The sequence below is a fragment of the Panulirus ornatus genome, chromosome 23 (assembly GCF_036320965.1).
Source record: "Panulirus ornatus isolate Po-2019 chromosome 23, ASM3632096v1, whole genome shotgun sequence".
Taxonomy (NCBI): domain Eukaryota; kingdom Metazoa; phylum Arthropoda; class Malacostraca; order Decapoda; family Palinuridae; genus Panulirus; species Panulirus ornatus.
The window spans coordinates 16,551,843-16,572,355 of NC_092246.1; the positions used below are offsets into that span (position 1 = coordinate 16,551,843).

Below are 20,513 nucleotides of genomic sequence, written 5' to 3' on the forward strand. Positions count from 1 at the left end.
TGACAAGGTGGTGAAAGCTAAGATGAAATGTGACAAGGTGGCTGGAGTGAATGACATTGCAGTTGAATTTTTTGAGACAGGAATGAGTGTGTTGTTGATTGGTAAGTTTGGAATTTCATGTATGTATGGATCATGATAAAGTGGCAGATTGCCTGTAGTGTGTCAGTGCATAATGGCAAGGGAGTAAAGGTGAGTGTTTGAATTACTGAGTTGAGTTAGAGTTTTGTTAAGTGTATCTGGTAAGCTGTATGAAGGAGTGGTGATTGAGAGGGTAATGGCATGCACAAAGCATCAGTTTGGCAAGGAAACAGTGTGGTTTCAGGAGTGGTCGAGGATGTTTAGATGTGGTGTTTGTATTGAAGATGTATTTGAGAAGTACAGAAGAATTTGTTTGTGGCATTTGTGGATCTGAAGAAATCACATGATAGAGATGCTATGTGGATGTTGTGAATATATGTTGTTGGAGGAAAGCTATTTATTCCATAAGGAGTATTTTTATATAAAGAGAATAAGGTGAGTGTGAGAGTGGTTCGAGAGGAGAGTGAGAGGTTCAAGGTAAAGCTGGGTTTGCAGCTGGGCTGTGTGATATCACCATGACTGTTTAATTTGTATATGGATAGGGTGGTGAGGGAGGTAACTGCTTGGGTTTTGGAGAGATGGGCAGGTATGCAGTTTGTAGGAGTGAGTAGGCTTGGAAATAAGTCAATTGTTTGCTGATGGCAAGGCACTGGTGGCAAATTTGAATGAGAAACTGGAAGTTGGTGTCTTGAATTTAGAATATGTGAAAGGAGAAAGTATAGATTTAATGAGGATAAAAGCAGGATTTGGTCGAGGTAGTGTGCGAAGTGAGAGGGGTCTGAGAGAATAGTTTGGTAAACAGAGATGAGTTAGTGAAACCTTTGCGGAAGATGAAAGCTGGCAAGGCGGTGGGTTTGGATGGTATTGCAGTGGAATTTGATAAAAAGGGGGTGACTGTGTTGTTGACTGGTTGGTAAGGATATTCAATGTATGTATGTTCATGGTGAAGTGCCTGAGGATTGGCGGAATGCATGCATAGTGCCATTGTATAAAGGCAAAGGGGATAAAGGTGAGTGTTCAAATTACAGAGGTATAAGGCCCAGTCCTCTGTTCTTAACGCTACCTCGCTAATGCGAGAAATGGCGAATAGTTTGAAAGAAGATATATATATATATATATATATATATATATATATATATATATATATATATACAGAGCATCAGATTGGGGAAGAGCAGTGCGGTTTCAGAAGTGGTAGAGGATGTGTGGATCAGGTGTTTGCTTTGAAGAATGTATGTGAGAAATACTTAGAAAAGCAAATGGATTTGTATGTAGCATTTATGGATCTGGAGAAGGCATATGATAGAGTTGATAGAGATGCTCTGTGGAAGGTATTAAGAATATATGGTGTGGGAGGCAAGTTGTTAGAAGCAGTGAAAAGTTTTTATCGAGGATGTAAGGCATGTGTACGTGTAGGAAGAGAGGAAAGTGATTGGTTCTCAGTGAATGTAGGTTTGCGGCAGGGGTGTGTGATGTCTCCATGGTTGTTTAATTTGTTTATGGATGGGGTTGTTAGGGAGGTAAATGCAAGAGTCCTGGAAAGAGGGGCAAGTATGAAGTCTGTTGGGGTTGAGAGAGCTTGGGAAGTGAGTCAGTTGTTGTTCGCTGATGATACAGCGCTGGTGGCTGATTCATGTGAGAAACTGCAGAAGCTGGTGACTGAGTTTGGTAAAGTGTGTGGAAGAAGAAAGTTAAGAGTAATGTGAATAAGAGCAAGGTTATTAGGTACAGTAGGGTTGAGGGTCAAGTCAATTGGGAGGTGAGTTTGAATGGAGAAAAACTGGAGGAAGTGAAGTGTTTTAGATATCTGGGAGTGGATCTGTCAGCGGATGGAACCATGGAAGCGGAAGTGGATCATAGGGTGGGGGAGGGGGCGAAAATTTTGGGAGCCTTGAAAAATGTGTGGAAGTCGAGAACATTATCTCGGAAAGCAAAAATGGGTATGTTTGAAGGAATAGTGGTTCCAACAATGTTGTATGGTTGCGAGGCGTGGGCTATGGATAGAGTTGTGCGTAGGAGGATGGATGTGCTGGAAATGAGATGTTTGAGGACAATGTGTGGTGTGAGGTGGTTTGATCGAGTAAGTAACGTAAGGGTAAGAGAGATGTGTGGAAATAAAAAGAGCGTGGTTGAGAGAGCAGAAGAGGGTGTTTTGAAATGGTTTGGGCACATGGAGAGAATGAGTGAGGAAAGATTGACCAAGAGGATATATGTGTCGGAGGTGGAGGGAACGAGGAGAAGAGGGAGACCAAATTGGAGGTGGAAAGATGGAGTGAAAAAGATTTTGTGTGATCGGGGCCTGAACATGCAGGAGGGTGAAAGGAGGGCAAGGAATAGAGTGAATTGGAGCGATGTGGTATACAGGGGTTGACGTGCTGTCAGTGGATTGAATCAAGGCATGTGAAGCGTCTGGGGTAAACCATGGAAAGCTGTGTAGGTATGTATATTTGCGTGTGTGGACGTGTGTATGTACGTGTGTATGGGGGTTGGGCCATTTCTTTCGTCTGTTTCCTCGCGCTACCTCGCAAACGCGGGAGACAGCGACAAAGTATAAAAAAAAAAAAAAAAAAAAAAAATATATATATATATATATATATATATATATATATATATATATATCCCTGGGGATAGGGGAGAAAGAATACTTCCCACGTATTCCCTGCGTGTCGTAGAAGGCGACTAAAAGGGAAGGGAGCGGGGGGCTGGAAATCCTCCCCTCTTTTTTTTTTTTTTTTTTTTTTTTTCTCTCCAAAAGAAGGAACAGAGAAGGGGGCCAGGTGAGGGTATTCCCTCAAAGGCCCAGTCCTCTGTTCTTAATGCTACCTCGCTATCGATGGAAATGGCGAATAGTATAAAAAAAAAAAAAAAAAAAAAAAAAGTTGAGTATTCCTGGGAAATTATATGGGAGGGTATTGATTGAGAGGGTGAAGGCATGTACGGAGCATCAGATTGGGGAAGAGCAGTGTGTTTCAGAAGTGGTAGAGGATGTGTGGATCAGGTGTTTGCTTTGAAGAATGTACATGAGAAATACTTAGAAAAGCAAATAGATTTGTAGGTAGCACTTATGGATCTGGAGAAGGCAGATGATAGAGTTGATTGAGATGCTCTGTGGAAGGTATTAAGAATATATGGTGTGGGAGGTAAGTTGTTAGAAGCAGTGAAAAGTTTTTATCGAGGATGTAAGGCATGTACATGTAGGAAGAGAGGAAAGTGATTGGTTCTCAGTGAATGTAGGTTTGCGGCAGGGGTGTGTGATGTCTCCATGGTTGTTTAATTTGTTTATGGATGGGGTAGTTAGGGAGGTGAATGCAAGAGTTTTGGAAAGAGGGGCAAGTATGCAGTCTGTTGTGGATGAGAGAGCTTGGGAAGTGAGTCAGTTGTTGTTCGCTGACGATACAGCACTGGTGGCTGATTTGGGTGAGAAAGTGCAGAAGCTGATGACTGAGTTTGGTAAAGTGTGTGAAAGAAGAAAGCTGAGAGTAAATGTGAATAAGAGCGAGGTTATTAGGTACAGTAGGGTTGAGGAACAAGTCAATTGGGAGGTATGTTTGAATGGAGAAAAACTAGAGGAAGTAAAGTGTTTTAGATATCTGGAAGTGGATTTGGCAGCGGATGGAACCATGGAAACGGAGATGAATCATAGGGTGGGGGAGGGGTGAAGGTTCTGGGAGCGTTGAAAAATGTGTGGAAGTCGAGAACATTATCTTGGAAAGCAAAAATGGGTATGTTTGAAGGAATAGTGCCCAACAGTTTTATATGGTTGCGAGGCGTGGGCTATAGATAGAGTTGTGCGGAGGTGGGTGGATGTGCTGGAAATGAGATGTTTGAGGACAATATGTGGTGTGAGGTGGTTTGATCGAGTAAGTGATGAAAGGGTAAGAGAGATGTGTGGTAATAAAAAGAGTGTGGTTGAGAGAGCAGAAGAGGGTGTTTTGATATGGTTTAGTCACATGGAGAGAATGAGTGAGAAAAGATTGACCAAGAGGATATATGTGTCGGAGGTGGAGGGAACGAGGAGAAGTGGGAGACCAAATTGGAGGTGGAAAGATGGAGTGAAAAAGATTTTGAGTAATCAGGGCCTGAACATGCAGGAAGGTGAAAGGCGTGCAAGGAATAAAGTGAATTGGAATGCTGTGGTATACCAGGGTCGAAGTGCTGTCAGTGGATTGAACCAGGGCATGTGAAGTATTTGGGGTAAACCATGGAAAGTATTGTAGGGCCTGGATGTGGAAAGGGAGGTGTGGTTTCAGTTCATTATACATGACAGCTAGAGACTGAGTGTGAACGAATGGGGCCTTTGTTGTCTTTTCCTAGCTCTACCTCGCGCACATGAGGGGGGAGGGGTTTGTTATTTCATGTGTGGCAGGGTGGCAACAGGAATGAATAAGGGCAGACAGTATGAATTATGTACATGTGTATATATGTGTATGTCTGTGTGTGTATATATGTGTGTATGTTGAGATGTATAGGTATGTATATGTGCGTGTGTGGACGTGTACGTATGTACATGTGTATGTGGGTGGGTTGGGCCATTCTTTCTTCTGTTTCCTTGCGCTACCATGCTAATGTGGGAGACAGCGACAAACTATGATAGATAAATAAATAAATACTTCTTATATGTTAGTTCTTCCATGTTTGGCCAAGTTGAACCAAACTGTTCTTTATTAGAATAAATCTTTATTTATATATAACATTTTATTTTGTAATGTATGATTTTGCAGGATGGTGATGACCCAGCTATGGAGGATGCCAAAGAAGTTGTTCCTGGCAAAGCATATCACTGGCGGGATTGGTGTGTAGCAAGGGGACGGGATTGTCTGTACATATGGAGTGATGCTGCTGCTTTAGAGCTTTCAAATGGTTCTAATGGTTGGTTTCGCTTCATTCTTGATGGAAAGCTGGCAACAATGTACTCTTCAGGGAGCCCAGAGGGAGGATCAGAGAGCACAGGTACTAGATTGAAGTAATTAAGAAAAGTAGCATTAGAAATATCTGAAGAGTGAGTGGATAGTATGAAGATCATAGAAACTACTTGGTGTTAGAGTGTTATGATGGGAGTGGCTAATAGAATAGGTTAAGATAGTATGGAGTTTAGGAGAGTGATTCAAGGAAGGATAGTGAGTGACTGAAAGATGTACAAGAAAAAAAGGGAGGAGGTCAAGTGGAAAGTAATTGGGCTAAAAAGGAGGGCAAATGAGTGTGTCAACAAACTTCAGGGAGAATAAGATGTTTTGGAAGGAAGTTGATAGTGTGAGAAAAACAGAACAAATAGGAGCATTGGTGAAGAGGCAAATAGGGAAGTGGTAACTGGCAGAGCAGGTGAAAGATGGAGTGAGTTCTTTGAAGGATTGTTGAATATGTTTGATGATAGAGTGGCAGATGTATGGCATTTGGTTTGGGTAGGTATGCTCAGTGAGAGAGTCATTGCAGGTGATTTACTGAAAAGAGGAAAGGTGGCAAAAGCTAAGTTGAAATGTGACAAGGTGGTGAAAGCTAAGATGAAATGTGACAAGGTGGCTGGAGTGAATGACATTGCAGTTGAATTTTTTGAGACAGGAATGAGTGTGTTGTTGATTGGTAAGTTTGGAATTTCATGTATGTATGGATCATGATAAAGTGGCAGATTGCCTGTAGTGTGTCAGTGCATAATGGCAAGGGAGTAAAGGTGAGTGTTTGAATTACTGAGTTGAGTTAGAGTTTTGTTAAGTGTATCTGGTAAGCTGTATGAAGGGGTGGTGATTGAGAGGGTAATGGCATGCACAAAGCATCAGTTTGGCAAGGAAACAGTGTGGTTTCAGGAGTGGTCGAGGATGTTTAGATGTGGTGTTTGTATTGAAGATGTATTTGAGAAGTACAGAAGAATTTGTTTGTGGCATTTGTGGATCTGAAGAAATCACATGATAGAGATGCTATGTGGATGTTGTGAATATATGTTGTTGGAGGAAAGCTATTTATTCCATAAGGAGTATTTTTATATAAAGAGAATAAGGTGAGTGTGAGAGTGGTTCGAGAGGAGAGTGAGAGGTTCAAGGTAAAGCTGGGTTTGCAGCTGGGCTGTGTGATATCACCATGACTGTTTAATTTGTATATGGATAGGGTGGTGAGGGAGGTAACTGCTTGGGTTTTGGAGAGATGGGCAGGTATGCAGTTTGTAGGAGTGAGTAGGCTTGGAAATAAGTCAATTGTTTGCTGATGGCAAGGCACTGGTGGCAAATTTGAATGAGAAACTGGAAGTTGGTGTCTTGAATTTAGAATATGTGAAAGGAGAAAGTATAGATTTAATGAGGATAAAAGCAGGATTTGGTCGAGGTAGTGTGCGAAGTGAGAGGGGTCTGAGAGAATAGTTTGGTAAACAGAGATGAGTTAGTGAAACCTTTGCGGAAGATGAAAGCTGGCAAGGCGGTGGGTTTGGATGGTATTGCAGTGGAATTTGATAAAAAGGGGGTGACTGTGTTGTTGACTGGTTGGTAAGGATATTCAATGTATGTATGTTCATGGTGAAGTGCCTGAGGATTGGCGGAATGCATGCATAGTGCCATTGTATAAAGGCAAAGGGGATAAAGGTGAGTGTTCAAATTACAGAGGTATAAGGCCCAGTCCTCTGTTCTTAACGCTACCTCGCTAATGCGAGAAATGGCGAATAGTTTGAAAGAAGATATATATATATATATATATATATATATATATATATATATATATATATATACAGAGCATCAGATTGGGGAAGAGCAGTGCGGTTTCAGAAGTGGTAGAGGATGTGTGGATCAGGTGTTTGCTTTGAAGAATGTATGTGAGAAATACTTAGAAAAGCAAATGGATTTGTATGTAGCATTTATGGATCTGGAGAAGGCATATGATAGAGTTGATAGAGATGCTCTGTGGAAGGTATTAAGAATATATGGTGTGGGAGGCAAGTTGTTAGAAGCAGTGAAAAGTTTTTATCGAGGATGTAAGGCATGTGTACGTGTAGGAAGAGAGGAAAGTGATTGGTTCTCAGTGAATGTAGGTTTGCGGCAGGGGTGTGTGATGTCTCCATGGTTGTTTAATTTGTTTATGGATGGGGTTGTTAGGGAGGTAAATGCAAGAGTCCTGGAAAGAGGGGCAAGTATGAAGTCTGTTGGGGATGAGAGAGCTTGGGAAGTGAGTCAGTTGTTGTTCGCTGATGATACAGCGCTGGTGGCTGATTCATGTGAGAAACTGCAGAAGCTGGTGACTGAGTTTGGTAAAGTGTGTGGAAGAAGAAAGTTAAGAGTAAATGTGAATAAGAGCAAGGTTATTAGGTACAGTAGGGTTGAGGGTCAAGTCAATTGGGAGGTGAGTTTGAATGGAGAAAAACTGGAGGAAGTGAAGTGTTTTAGATATCTGGGAGTGGATCTGTCAGCGGATGGAACCATGGAAGCGGAAGTGGATCATAGGGTGGGGGAGGGGGCGAAAATTTTGGGAGCCTTGAAAAATGTGTGGAAGTCGAGAACATTATCTCGGAAAGCAAAAATGGGTATGTTTGAAGGAATAGTGGTTCCAACAATGTTGTATGGTTGCGAGGCGTGGGCTATGGATAGAGTTGTGCGCAGGAGGATGGATGTGCTGGAAATGAGATGTTTGAGGACAATGTGTGGTGTGAGGTGGTTTGATCGAGTAAGTAACGTAAGGGTAAGAGAGATGTGTGGAAATAAAAAGAGCGTGGTTGAGAGAGCAGAAGAGGGTGTTTTGAAATGGTTTGGGCACATGGAGAGAATGAGTGAGGAAAGATTGACCAAGAGGATATATGTGTCGGAGGTGGAGGGAACGAGGAGAAGAGGGAGACCAAATTGGAGGTGGAAAGATGGAGTGAAAAAGATTTTGTGTGATCGGGGCCTGAACATGCAGGAGGGTGAAAGGAGGGCAAGGAATAGAGTGAATTGGAGCGATGTGGTATACAGGGGTTGACGTGCTGTCAGTGGATTGAATCAAGGCATGTGAAGCGTCTGGGGTAAACCATGGAAAGCTGTGTAGGTATGTATATTTGCGTGTGTGGACGTGTGTATGTACGTGTGTATGGGGGTTGGGCCATTTCTTTCGTCTGTTTCCTCGCGCTACCTCGCAAACGCGGGAGACAGCGACAAAGTATAAAAAAAAAAAAAAAAAAAAAAAAAATATATATATATATATATATATATATATATATATATATATCCCTGGGGATAGGGGAGAAAGAATACTTCCCACGTATTCCCTGCGTGTCGTAGAAGGCGACTAAAAGGGAAGGGAGCGGGGGGCTAGAAATCCTCCCCTCTTTTTTTTTTTTTTTTTTTTTTTTTTTTTTTTTTTCCAAAAGAAGGAACAGAGAAGGGGGCCAGGTGAGGGTATTCCCTCAAAGGCCCAGTCCTCTGTTCTTAATGCTACCTCGCTATCGCGGGAAATGGCGAATAGTATAAAAAAAAAAAAAAAAAGTTGAGTATTCCTGGGAAATTATATGGGAGGGTATTAATTGAGAGGGTAAAGGCATGTACGGAGCATCAGATTGGGGAAGAGCAGCGTGGTTTCAGAAGTGGTAGAGGCTGTGTGGATCAGTTGTTTGCTTTGAAGGATGTATGTGAAAAATACTTAGAAAAACATGGATTTGTATGTAGCATTTATGGATCTGGAGAAGGCAGATGATAGAGTTGATAGAGATGCTTTGTGGAAGGTATTAAGAGTATATGGTGTGGGAGGTAATTTGCTACAAGCAGTGAGAAGTTTTTATCAAAGATGTAATGCATATGTACGAGTAGGAAGAGAGGAAAGTGATTGGTTCCCAGTGAATGTTGGTTTGCAGCAGGGGTGCATGATGTCTCTATGGTTGTTTAATTTGTTTATGTATGGGATTGTTAGGAAGGTGAATGCAAGAGTTTTGGAGAGAGAGGCAAATATGCAGTTTGTTGTGGATGAGAGGGCTTAGGAAGTGAGTCAGTTGTTGTTCGCTGATGATACAGCTCTGGTGGCTGATTCGGGTAAGAAACTGCAGAAGTTGGTGACTGAGTTTGGTAAAGTGTGTGAAAGAAGAAAGCTGAGAATAAATGTGAGTGAGAGCAAGTTAATTAGGTTCAGTAGGGTTGAGGGACAAGTTAATTAGGAGGTAAGTTTGAATGGGGAAAAACTGGAGGAAGTGAAGAGTTTGAGATATCTGGGAGAGGATTTAGCAGCGGATGGAACTGTGGAAGCGGAAGTGAGTCACAGGGTGGCGGAGGGGGTGAAGGTTCTGGGAGTGTTGAAGAATGTGTGGAAGGCGAGAATGTTATCTTGGAGAGCAAAAATGGGTATGTTTGAAGGAATAGTGGTTCCACCAAGGTTATACGGTTGCGAGGCATGGGCTATAGATAGGGTTGTGCCGAGGAGGGTGGATGTGTTGGAAATGAAATGTTTGAGGACATTGTGTAGTGTGAGGTAGTTTGATCGAGTAAGGAATGAAAGGGTAAGAGAGATGTGTGGTAATAAAAGAGTGTGGTTGAGAGAGCAGAAGAGGGTGTATTGAAATGGTTTGGTCACATGGAGAGAATGAGTGAGGAAAGATTGACAGAGAGAATATTTGTGTCAGAGGTGGAGGGAATGAGAAGTGGGAGACCAAACTGGATGTGGAAGGATGGAGTGAAAAAGATTTTGAGCGATCGGGGGTGAAAGGTGTACAAGGAATAGAGTGAATTGGAACGATGGGTATACTGGGGTGGATGTGCTGTCAGTGGATTGAACCAGGGCATTTGAAGCGTCTGGGGTAAACCATGGAAAGTTTTGTGGGGCCTGGATGTGGAAAGGGAGGTGTGGTTTCAGTGCATTACACACGACAGCTAGAGACTGAGTGTGAACGAATGTGGCCTTTGTTGTCCTTTCCTAGAGCTACATTTTTTGGGGGGTTCTGTTTTTCATGCGGGGTGGCGATGGGAATGGCTAAAGGCAGGTAGTATGAATATGTACATGTATATATGTGTATATGTCTGTGTATGTATATGTATGTATACGTTGAAATGTATATGTATATATATGTGCATGTGTGGGCATTTATGTATATACATGTGTATGTGGGTGGGTTGGGCCATTCTTTCGTCTGTTTCATTGCGCTGCCTCATTAAAACAGGAGACAGCAACGTATGATGAATTAAAGAATAAAAGCAGGTTATTATTTAATTTTAAGGTGTTGCACACGGGTGCTGGGGTAGAGATGGAGGAGATTTTATGCTGGTCTGTTTCCTCATTACATAATGCCATTAGAATCTGTCTGAGTGATCTATTTTTTTTTTTTTTTTTTTACATTTCTCATGACTTTATTCTTTCTTCATCTTACAAAAAGAAAATTAGGTATGATTATTATGGAATTTCAAGGGCAAGTGTAAGGGTGATGGGATAGAGATGGAGGGGTCTCCCTGCTGGCCTTCCTCCTTATGTAATCCTGCTGAATTCTGTGTCACTATTTCTTCACTTTACTTTTAGAACATTTGCCATTTCAAATTTTTCATTTCATTCACTTCACTTTTCCACCGGTTGATAAGTATGGTCAGTATTCCTCTGCATCCCTTAGGTCAACTTAAAATCCTGACATTTTCATTGGGGTTACCATATTTGCTTCAAATGCTGGATGTTGGCTTACACCTGTGATAGTGATGTTAAGGGTTACGAGGGAGAGCAAAAACTTTTCCCTTGCCTACAAGTTGAGGGAAGAGACCCTTATATCTACCTATCTATTTATCTATATGTCTGTATGTATCTTTGATGTTCATTCTCTCCATGAGCAAAAACTTTACCCTTGCATACCTGGTGATGGAAGAGACCTTTATATTTGTCTTTCTATCAATCTATCCTTCCATATCTCTGTTGCCCAATCTTTCTGTGAACTCCCATCATGGGGGTGGCCATGGCTAAAGAGTCTTCACTTATCCCAGTCCTTATATGCCTCCTTCGCATATACTTGTCTCTGCATTCTTCCACCATATCTTTCCCTCTAGTACTCCTCCCCTCTATTTCGTAATATCACAGGTGGTCTTCCAGTGACACCATCCCCATTAATTATTCTGTCATACATTCTCCTTGTAAACTCTCCATCTTGCATTCTTTCCACATGTCCAAACCACCTCGAAGTATAGCATTTTACCTAATTTGTCACTCGACAGTTCATTCCTTTTTGCATTCCCTGCCATACCAAATCTTGGTATATGCCCCCTCAATTCTTTCTTTGTTCTATCAAGTCATACCACATGCTCCTCTCAAATAGCCTGTTTCCACAACCTGGATTCTTGACCTCTGTGACTACTCTGTAGAAGGCTTTCACACCATCCATAATTTGTCCCCCTTTATAGGTTTCTAGTCTTGTAATAAGTATGTTAGATATTTCAGCAGAAGCTGGAAAAGCTAAAATTTTAATCTCGTTTTACACATCACCCGACATCAGCTGCTGAAATAGTCAGATGTGTGATGATAGTAGTGAAAGACTTTGACAAAGTAAGATGCACTTCTAATATGCCAGTCCTTTCCTAAGCAGAGAACCGCAGTGAATTCCTGGAGAAACTTCAGCGGGCCAAGTCAGCAGTACGACCAGGCAGCCCCAGTCAGCCTGTTTTATCCACTCCTGGACCTGCAAGATTAGTCATTGGAAATTGGTCTCTTCAGTGCAAGAAAGTTAGTTTAATGCAAGATTTCTTGTTCATCGTCAGTTTTAGGATTATCTTGTCAAATCATTGAAGATTAGAAATTATCATCACTCGTTACGTATACTTTGTTCCCCTTTGTACTTTCTTACCATTTAGTTGAAGTCTCTCTCTCTCTCTCTCTCTCTCTCTCTCTCTCTCTCTCTCTCTCTCTCTCTCTCTCTCTCTCTCTCTCTCTCTCTCTCTCCTCTCTCTCTCTCTCTCTATCTCTGTATAAAGTAAGCCCAACAGCAAGGCTTCCTACATACCATAGTTTTTAAACCCCTTTTTTTACAGGATTGCTTTATAATTGAATCATATTTTGATTGAATTCACATCTTGCTCCATGTTTATGCATGTACAGAACACGTAGCACATGCTAACAGCTTTTGAAACTCTCTTCATTGTTTATTGGATGTGTCTAAAACGCAACAACAAAATGTAGTACATATGTCGAATGATTCTTATGTTAATCATGACAAAAAGAAGTGATCTCTTTATCATGACAAAAAGGAGTGATCCCTTTTCCTTCTTTTGAGTTAAAGGGGATTGAGTCTGGAATTTAAAAGTTTTCTGAAATTGAAGTATAGAGCAAAGGATAAGTTTAGAGAGTTAGGAATGTGATAAAAGAGAAAAGTGAAAAAACTGAATTTTTTTAGAATTTTTGAGTGATAATTTGCCTCAACTCATTTCCCATTTCCATGGCATAGGTGAGTTGCACCCTACTGTCATGAATAATAAAGTGAAACTAGAGCTTCCCTATTTGTACCCAAGACCCACAGATCTTTCTTTGGTTTTCCCTGACCAGTTCATATGTCCAGGTTGAGCCCATGTATAGCACATTACCCTCTGTATACCATATTACTCCAGTTCATTCATACCAGTGCATGCCTGTTAGTTTTGAATGAAGAAACTTAGAGGAAGTGAACTGTTTAAGGTTGGAAAAACTGTTTTGGTGGAAAAAATTTTGAAATTGCTTTTTGTGTGAATGTGTAGGAGGATGTAAGACATACATGGGAAAGAGTGAATTGGAGTGATATGATTTACAGGGGGTGGGGGCAATTTGCTGTCATTGGACTGAACCAGGGCATGTGAAGCAGCAGGGGGAAGCAATTGAAAGGTGATTGTTGTTGATAGGGGATGTAGTTTTGATGTATTACATATGAAGAAAGAACAGGTCTCATTTGCTTGCATCCATTCTCTTGCTGTCATGTGAACTGTACTGAAACTACAGTATATGTAAACCATTACAGGGTTTCCCAAGACTGCTTCATTATGCCTGGTTCATCCCAGTGACAGCATATATCCCCATGTATGTCACATCACTCCAGTTCACTCTAAACCTCTTTATGCCTTTCACCCTCCTGCACTTTCAAGCCCTAAGCACTCAAATTCTTATTCACTTTATTCTTCCATCTCCAATTCAGTCTCCTTATCCCCTCCACACCTGACATATATTGTCACTGCCAACCTCTCACACATTTTCTCTAAATGTCCAAACCATTTCAGCTGTCTGTCTTCAGCTTTCTTAATGGTACTCCTCTTATTACCACTTCTCTCTCTCTTTACTTCTTACCTCACTTCTAAGCAGTACCTCTGGGACTACTGTTTTATCTCTCTATATCTCTGATGCCTGTTCCCTCTGGAGTTCTTTCAAAGGAATGCCCACAGCAGTAGAGTCTCTGCAACTAGTGAACTCCAGTGCCATTTCATCGCCTTTATTACCTCACCCTTAACAGGCCATTGGCAGAGGGCAACTCTAGCACGGTGTTTGCAGAGGCTCCTACCTAATGTTCCTACTGAATACTTCTATTGTACTTTCATTCATAACCATTTTTGCCTTTCCAGATAATGACTTCTTTTTTTTACATTTCCCAATGCTCCCAAAACTCTCACCCCCTCAACCCACCATGACTTACCTTAGCTTCCAGGGGTTCATTATCTGCCATGTGCACTCCCAGGCTTATGAAACATTTCACTTCCTCCATGTTTTTCCCATTCAAAGTCTCACCCCAATTAAACTTGCTCTGATTCACTTTTATGTACCTAACCCAGGAGTGGCATTTATCTTTATGAAACTCCCACCACACCTGATGCATTGTGCATGCCACCATCTTATCAGTCACTACTCAAATTTACAACTTGCCAGGTGCATTTAAATACCTTACCCTTCTATCTATCTGGATCTCTGATGCCTGTTCCTTCTAGGAACTCCCTGAAGGGGGTGGCTACAGCAAAAGAGTCTCAATAACTAGTGAACTGCAATGCTGATTTTTGGCCTTTAGTGACTTAATTTAACAGGCTACTGGAAGAGGGCAACTCAAGTGCTGTGTTTTCAGAGGCTCCTGTGTAATGTTCTTACTGACTTCTGCCTGATTTGTCTCCCTAATATTCCTGCTAAGTGTCCCAACCTTCTACTTCTACCTAATGTTCCTACCAGCTACTACTGAATGTTTCTACCTAATGCTATCTCCAAATTTTCCTACTCACTAGTTCTGCCCTTTGCTCCTCCCATTTTGCCAAAAGGCAGGGCCAGCACATATTGCTTACTGCTGGAAAGTCAAGAGTTACAAAGAATGAGTTGTTCTAGTTAAGTGTTGTCTAGTATTATGTGGGAAAGGAGAGATTGTATGTTTGTGAACAGAATGTCAATTGTCCATATTTAGGTGAGTCAGAAAGAAAAGGCAGCTCCCAAGGTCAGAGGAGTGCAACTATGGAGTCATCACTAACAACCCTGATACTTTGGTGGTTAGCACCGGCAATATACCTCTCTGGTTGGTGGCTGCCTACTAACTACTTCCTTACTAAACTTATACTTTTAATTCTAACACTCACCTTTGTCCTACTTGTCTTTTCACGATAGGACTTATATATACGTGCATTCTGCCAATCCTTGGGCACCTTTCTATGATCCATACGTATATTGAAAATTTCAGCTAACCAGCCAGTCAACAACACATTTACCCTCTTTTAGGAAATTCATTTGCAGTACCATCCATTCTAATCACCTTACTTTCTTTTTTTGAGAATGTAAATGCCTGATCCACCTCAAAATGAGGGGAAATAATGTTATGAATTTTTTTCCTTTGCTGTATGAATGGTTTTGTCTCATTAATCATTATATCCTGTTGCTTGTTTCTAGAATAAGCATTTTTTTTTTTCTTCTTTTAACAGGAGGGTGAGCTTCATATTCACAACTCGGATGGTCAGCAGCAAGCCACCATTCTTCGTGAGGATCTCCCAGGATTCATCTTTGAGAGTAATCGCAACACAAAGCATTCTTTCACAGCTGAGACATCCTTAGGGCCTGAATTCCATGCAGGATGGACTGGACGACGTGGAAAAAGGTTTAGATCTAAGGTTGAAGCAATGAAGCAGAAGGTAATATTTCCACATTTTCATGCATGATTAATTCATAACCTTTCTTTGTGTATTTATTCACTCTGTTGTGTTATAATCAGCTCTAGAGAAAGGTTTCATTTGATTGGAAGTAGAAACTAAGACTGTGCTGTATGAATATAATTGTTAAAAACATATATTTATATATGACAGTTATGGTTAGCCAAATCTTTACGGGGCATTTGTCCTTTACTCCACAGATGTTTATTACTGTCTCCAGTTATTTTTAAGACTAGAGTCTTACATCACAGCTTTGTTTGGATTTTCTTTGCTTTTTTTATCTGTCCATTTGTCAAGCTGTATCTCTAATGCCTGTTCCCTTCGGGAACTCCCTCAAGGGGTGGACATGGCAAAAGAGTCTCCATAACTGGTGACCTCCAGTGCTGCATCTTCGCCTTTAATGCCTCACCCTTAACAGGCCATTAGCAGAGGGCAACTCTAGTGCAGTGTTTTCAGAGGCTCCTACCTAATTTTCCTATCGATTACTTATACCTAATGTGTCTTCCTAATGTTCCAACTTATTGCTTCTACCTAGTGCTACCCCCAAATGTTCTTAGTTACTTCTACTAACTAATGTTTCAACCTAATGCTCCTGGCTAATATTCCTTCTTACTACTTCTATCTATTGCTTCTACCATTTTGCCTGAAGGGAGGGGCGACACATCATGCTCACCGCTAGAAAAGCTATTACTAAGAATGAATTATGTTAGTTAAGTGTTTTGTCATGTGTGATGAAGAGAGATTGTATGTTTGTGGACAGAATTCCAGCAGTCCATTTGTGGGTGATTAAGAATTGATAATGTCCCATGTTTATTAAATGAAGCAAAGGAGTGAGGCCAGAATAAGTGTTTAGTTTTGTGAAAGAAGGGTGGGAGGGAACAGAAGATTATAAGATTCCACTTGAAGTTAATAGAGGATGTATAAGGAAAGGTTATGAGATGATTGTTGTTAGGGGTCATTTTATATATATATATATATATTGGAAAGGATCACAATTTTGCGTGTGATCAAGATATTCCTATGAGTCCATGGGGAAAATGAAACTCGATAAGTTCCCAAGTGCACTTTCGTGTAATAATCACATCATTAGGGGAGACACAAGAGAGGAATATAACAGTCAGTTGATATACATCGAAGAGACGAAGCTAGGACGCGTGAGAACAATGGAAGTAAGGGGAGTGGGGGAGGAATGGGATGTACTTAGGGAATCAGTGATGGATTGCGCAAAAGATGCTTGTGGCATGAGAAGCGTGGGATGTGGGTTGATTAGAAAGGGTAGTGAGTGGTGGGATGAAGAAGTAAGATTATTAGTGAAAGAGAAGAGAGAGGCATTTGGACGATTTTTGCCGGGAAAAAATGCAAATGAGTGGGAGATGTATAAAAGAAAGAGACAGGAGGTCAAGAGAAAGGTGCAAGAGGTGAAAAAGAGGGCAAATGAGAGTAGGGGTGAGAGAGTATCATTAAATTTTAGGGAGAATAAAAAGATGTTCTGGAAGGAGGTAAATAAAGTGCGAAAGACAAGGGAGCAAATGGGAACTTCAGCGAAGGGGGCTAATGGGGAGGTGATAACAAGTAGTGGTGATGTGAGAAGGAGATGGAGTGAGTATTTTGAAGGTTTGTTGAATGTGTTTGATGATAGATTGGCAGATATAGGGTGTTTTGGTCGAGGTGGTGTGCAAAGTGAGAGGGTTAGGGAAAATGATTTGGTAAACAGAGAAGAGGTAGTGTTACGAATTCAACACTTATTCAGGCAAGGTCGCCAGTAACATATGTTACAGATACTACTGTTCCTTGTCTTGCAAGGACGTTATAGATTTGTCAAGTTGCACAACTCAGGATAACACAATAATAAAGTTTTTTTTTTTTTTGCTTTGTCGCTGTCTCCCGCGTTTGCGAGGTAGCGCAAGGAAACAGACAAAAGAAATGGCCCAACCCACCCCCATACACATGTATATACATACGTCCACACACACAAATATACATACCTACACAGCTTTCCATGGTTTACCCCAGACGCTTCACATGCCTTGATTCAATCCACTGACAGCACGTCAACCCCGTTATACCACATCGCTCCAATTCACTCTATTCCTTGCCCTCCTTTCACCCTCCTGCATGTTCAGGCCCCGATCACACAAAATCTTTTTCACTCCATCTTTCCACCTCCAATTTGGTCTCCCTCTTCTCCTCGTTCCCTCCACCTCCGACACATATATCCTCTTGGTCAATCTTTCCTCACTCATTCTCTCCATGTGCCCAAACCATTTCAAAACACCCTCTTCTGCTCTCTCAACCACGCTCTTTTTATTTCCACACATCTCTCTTACCCTTACGTTACTTACTCGATCAAACCACCTCACACCACACATTGTCCTCAAACATCTCATTTCCAGCACATCCATCCTCCTGCACACAACTCTATCCATAGCCCACGCCTCGCAACCATACAACATTGTTGGAACCACTATTCCTTCAAACATACCCATTTTTGCTTTCCGAGATAATGTTCTCGACTTCCACACATTCTTCAAGGCTCCCAGAATTTTCGCTCCCTCCCCCACCCTATGATCCACTTCCGCTTCCATGGTTCCATCCGCTGCCAGATCCACTCCCAGATATCTAAAACACTTCACTTCCTCCAGTTTTTCTCCATTCAAACTCACCTCCCAATTGACTTGACCCTCAACCCTACTGTACCTAATAACCTTGCTCTTATTCACATTTACTCTTAACTTTCTTCTTTCACACACTTTTCCAAACTCAGTCACCAGCTTCTGCAGTTTCTCAGAATTAAAGACCAGCATTACATTAAATCTACTTATAATGAAAGAATTCAAGTGTACAAAGATAGGCACATAAATCAAGCATGAAACATTACGTTAACATTGAAAATGAGTTTAACATTGAACATAAGATAACATTTGTACATGACTTAACATTCCAGATAAGATTTCAAGCCAGGAGTTCTCTTTCCTCTATGGCAGTTCTTCGATAACATTACACTGATAATTATAACGGGCTTACAGCACAACACTTGGGTAATGGGCTTATAGCACAGCAGGGCTTACAGGCTTACAACACAGCAGGACTTACAGCAGGGGTGGACCACTTACCTCGCTGGGCTAGAAAGAGAGAGATTCAGCGGGTGTCATTGGTATATATTACAGTAAAGACAAGCGTTCCCTGCTAGCTATACAACCTTACATTTTGATTGGCTATGGGACTCAAAAATTGGTTGATTGGTTGGAGAATACGTTGCTCAAAACTGCGTAGATCACCCTCCCTCTTGTAAGCCTACAGGGATGACATGTCCAGTACAGTGGTGAAGTATTCCGCAGCTGGTGACAACTTAATCCCCCCCGCCTCGGAGAAGGGTCGGGGTGCTCAAGGACAAATGACCATCTGGTTTCAAAATTAGAATAAAATTAAATTATTACGCCTAATGCTTGGTGTGAACTGAAGCTCCGAGGACGTCTCAGAGGGAGGCCTTAATCCTCGTCCTGATAAGAACTATCAATACACAAGGACACACACACACATTATATACACGAACATGTGAGTACAAACACACGTGTTCCGTAACAGTAGTAAAAGCTTTGCGGAAGATGAAAGCCGGCAAGGCAGCAGGTTTGGATGGTATTGCAGTGGAATCTATTAAAAAAGGGGTGACTGTATTGTTGACTGGTTGGTAAGGTTATTTAATGTATGTATGACTCATGGTGAGGTGCCTGAGGATTGGCGGAATGCGTGCATAGTGCCATTGTACAAAGGCAAAGGGGATAAGAGTGAGTGCTCAAATTACAGAGGTATAAGTTTGTTGAGTATTCCTGGTAAATTATATGGGAGGGTATTGATTGAGAGGGTGAAGGCATGTACAGAGCATCAGATTGGGGAAGAGCAGTGTGGTTTGAGAAGTGGTAGAGGATGTGTGGATCAGGTGTTTGCTTTGAAGAATGTATGTGAGAAATACTTAGAAAAGCAAATGGATTTGTATGTAGCATTTATGGATCTGGAGAAGGCATATGATAGAGTTGATAGAGATGCTCTGTGGAAGGTATTAAGAATATATGGTGTGGGAGGCAAGTTGTTAGAAGCAGTGAAAAGTTTTTATCGAGGATGTAAGGCATGTGTACATGTAGGAAGAGAGGAAAGTGATTGGTTCTCAGTGAATGTAGGATTGCAGCAGGGGTGTGTGATGTCTCCATGGTTGTTTAATTTATTTATGGATGGGGTTGTTAGGGAGGTGAATGCAAGAGTTTTGGAAAGAGGGGCAAGTATGAAGTCTGTTGTGGATGAGAGAGCTTGGGAAGTGAGTCAGTTGTGTTCGCTGATGATACAGCGCTGGTAGCTGATTCATGTGAGAAAGTGCAGAAGCTGGTGACTGAGTTTGGTAAAGTGTGTGAAAGAAGAAAGTTAAGAGTAAATGTGAATAAGAGCAAGGTTATTAGGTACAGTAGGGTTGAGGGTCAAGTCAGTTGGGAGGTAAGTTTGAATGGAGAAAACCTGGAGGAAGTAAAGTGTTTTAGATATCTGGGAGTGGATCTGGCAGCAGATGGAACCATGGAAGCAGAAGTGAATCATAGGGTGGGGGAGGGGGTGAAAATCCTGGGAGCCTTGAAGAATGTTTGGAAGTCGAGAACATTCGGAAAGCAAAAATGGGTATGTTTGAAGGAATAGTGGTTCCAACAATGCTGTATGGTTGCGAGGCGTGGGCTATGGATAGAGTTGTGCGCAGGAGGGTGGATGTGCTGGAAATGAGATGTTTGAGGACAATGTGTGGTGTGAGGTGGTTTGATCGAGTAAGTTTTGAAATGGTTTGGGCACATGGAGAGAATGAATGAGGAAAGATTGACCAAGAGGATATATGTGTCGGAGGTGGAGGGAACGAGGAGAAGTGGGAGACCAAATTGGATGTGGAAAGATGGAGTGAAAAAGATTTTAAGTGATCGGGGCCTGAACATGCAGGAGTGTGAAAGGCGGGCAAGGAATAGAGTGAATTGGATCGATGTGGTATACCGGGGTTGACGTGCTGTCAGTGGATTGAATCAGGGCATGTGAAGCGTCTGGGGTAAACCATGGAAAGTTGTGTGGGGCCTGGATGTGGAAAGGGAGCTGTGGTTTCGGGCATTATTGCATGACAGCTAGAGACTGAGTGTGAACGAATGTGGCCTTTGTTTTTTCCTAGCGCTACCTCGCACACATGACGGGGGAGGGGGATGGTATTCCATGTGTGGCGAAGGTGGCGATGGGAATGAATAAAGGCAGACAGTGTGAATTGTGTGCATGGGTTTATATGTATGTGTCTGTGTGTGTATATATATGTGTACATTGAGATGTATAGGTATGTATATTTGCGTGTGTGGACGTGTATGTATATACATGTGTATGGGGGTGGGTTGGGCCATT

The 20,513-nt window shown here is 41.7% G+C and overlaps 1 protein-coding gene across 1 annotated transcript in view; it reads left to right on the plus strand.

Annotated features, from left to right (window-relative positions):
- Positions 1-20,513, plus strand: part of Ufd4 (ubiquitin fusion-degradation 4-like) — a 497,787-nt gene that overhangs the window by 268,379 nt on the left and 208,895 nt on the right. Inside the window, exons 12-15 of the mRNA XM_071676899.1 lie at positions 159-189; positions 4,800-5,028; positions 11,561-11,700; positions 14,883-15,089. Coding sequence (XP_071533000.1) covers positions 159-189; positions 4,800-5,028; positions 11,561-11,700; positions 14,883-15,089 — 607 coding nt within the window. The remainder of the gene's footprint in view (positions 1-158; positions 190-4,799; positions 5,029-11,560; positions 11,701-14,882; positions 15,090-20,513) is intronic.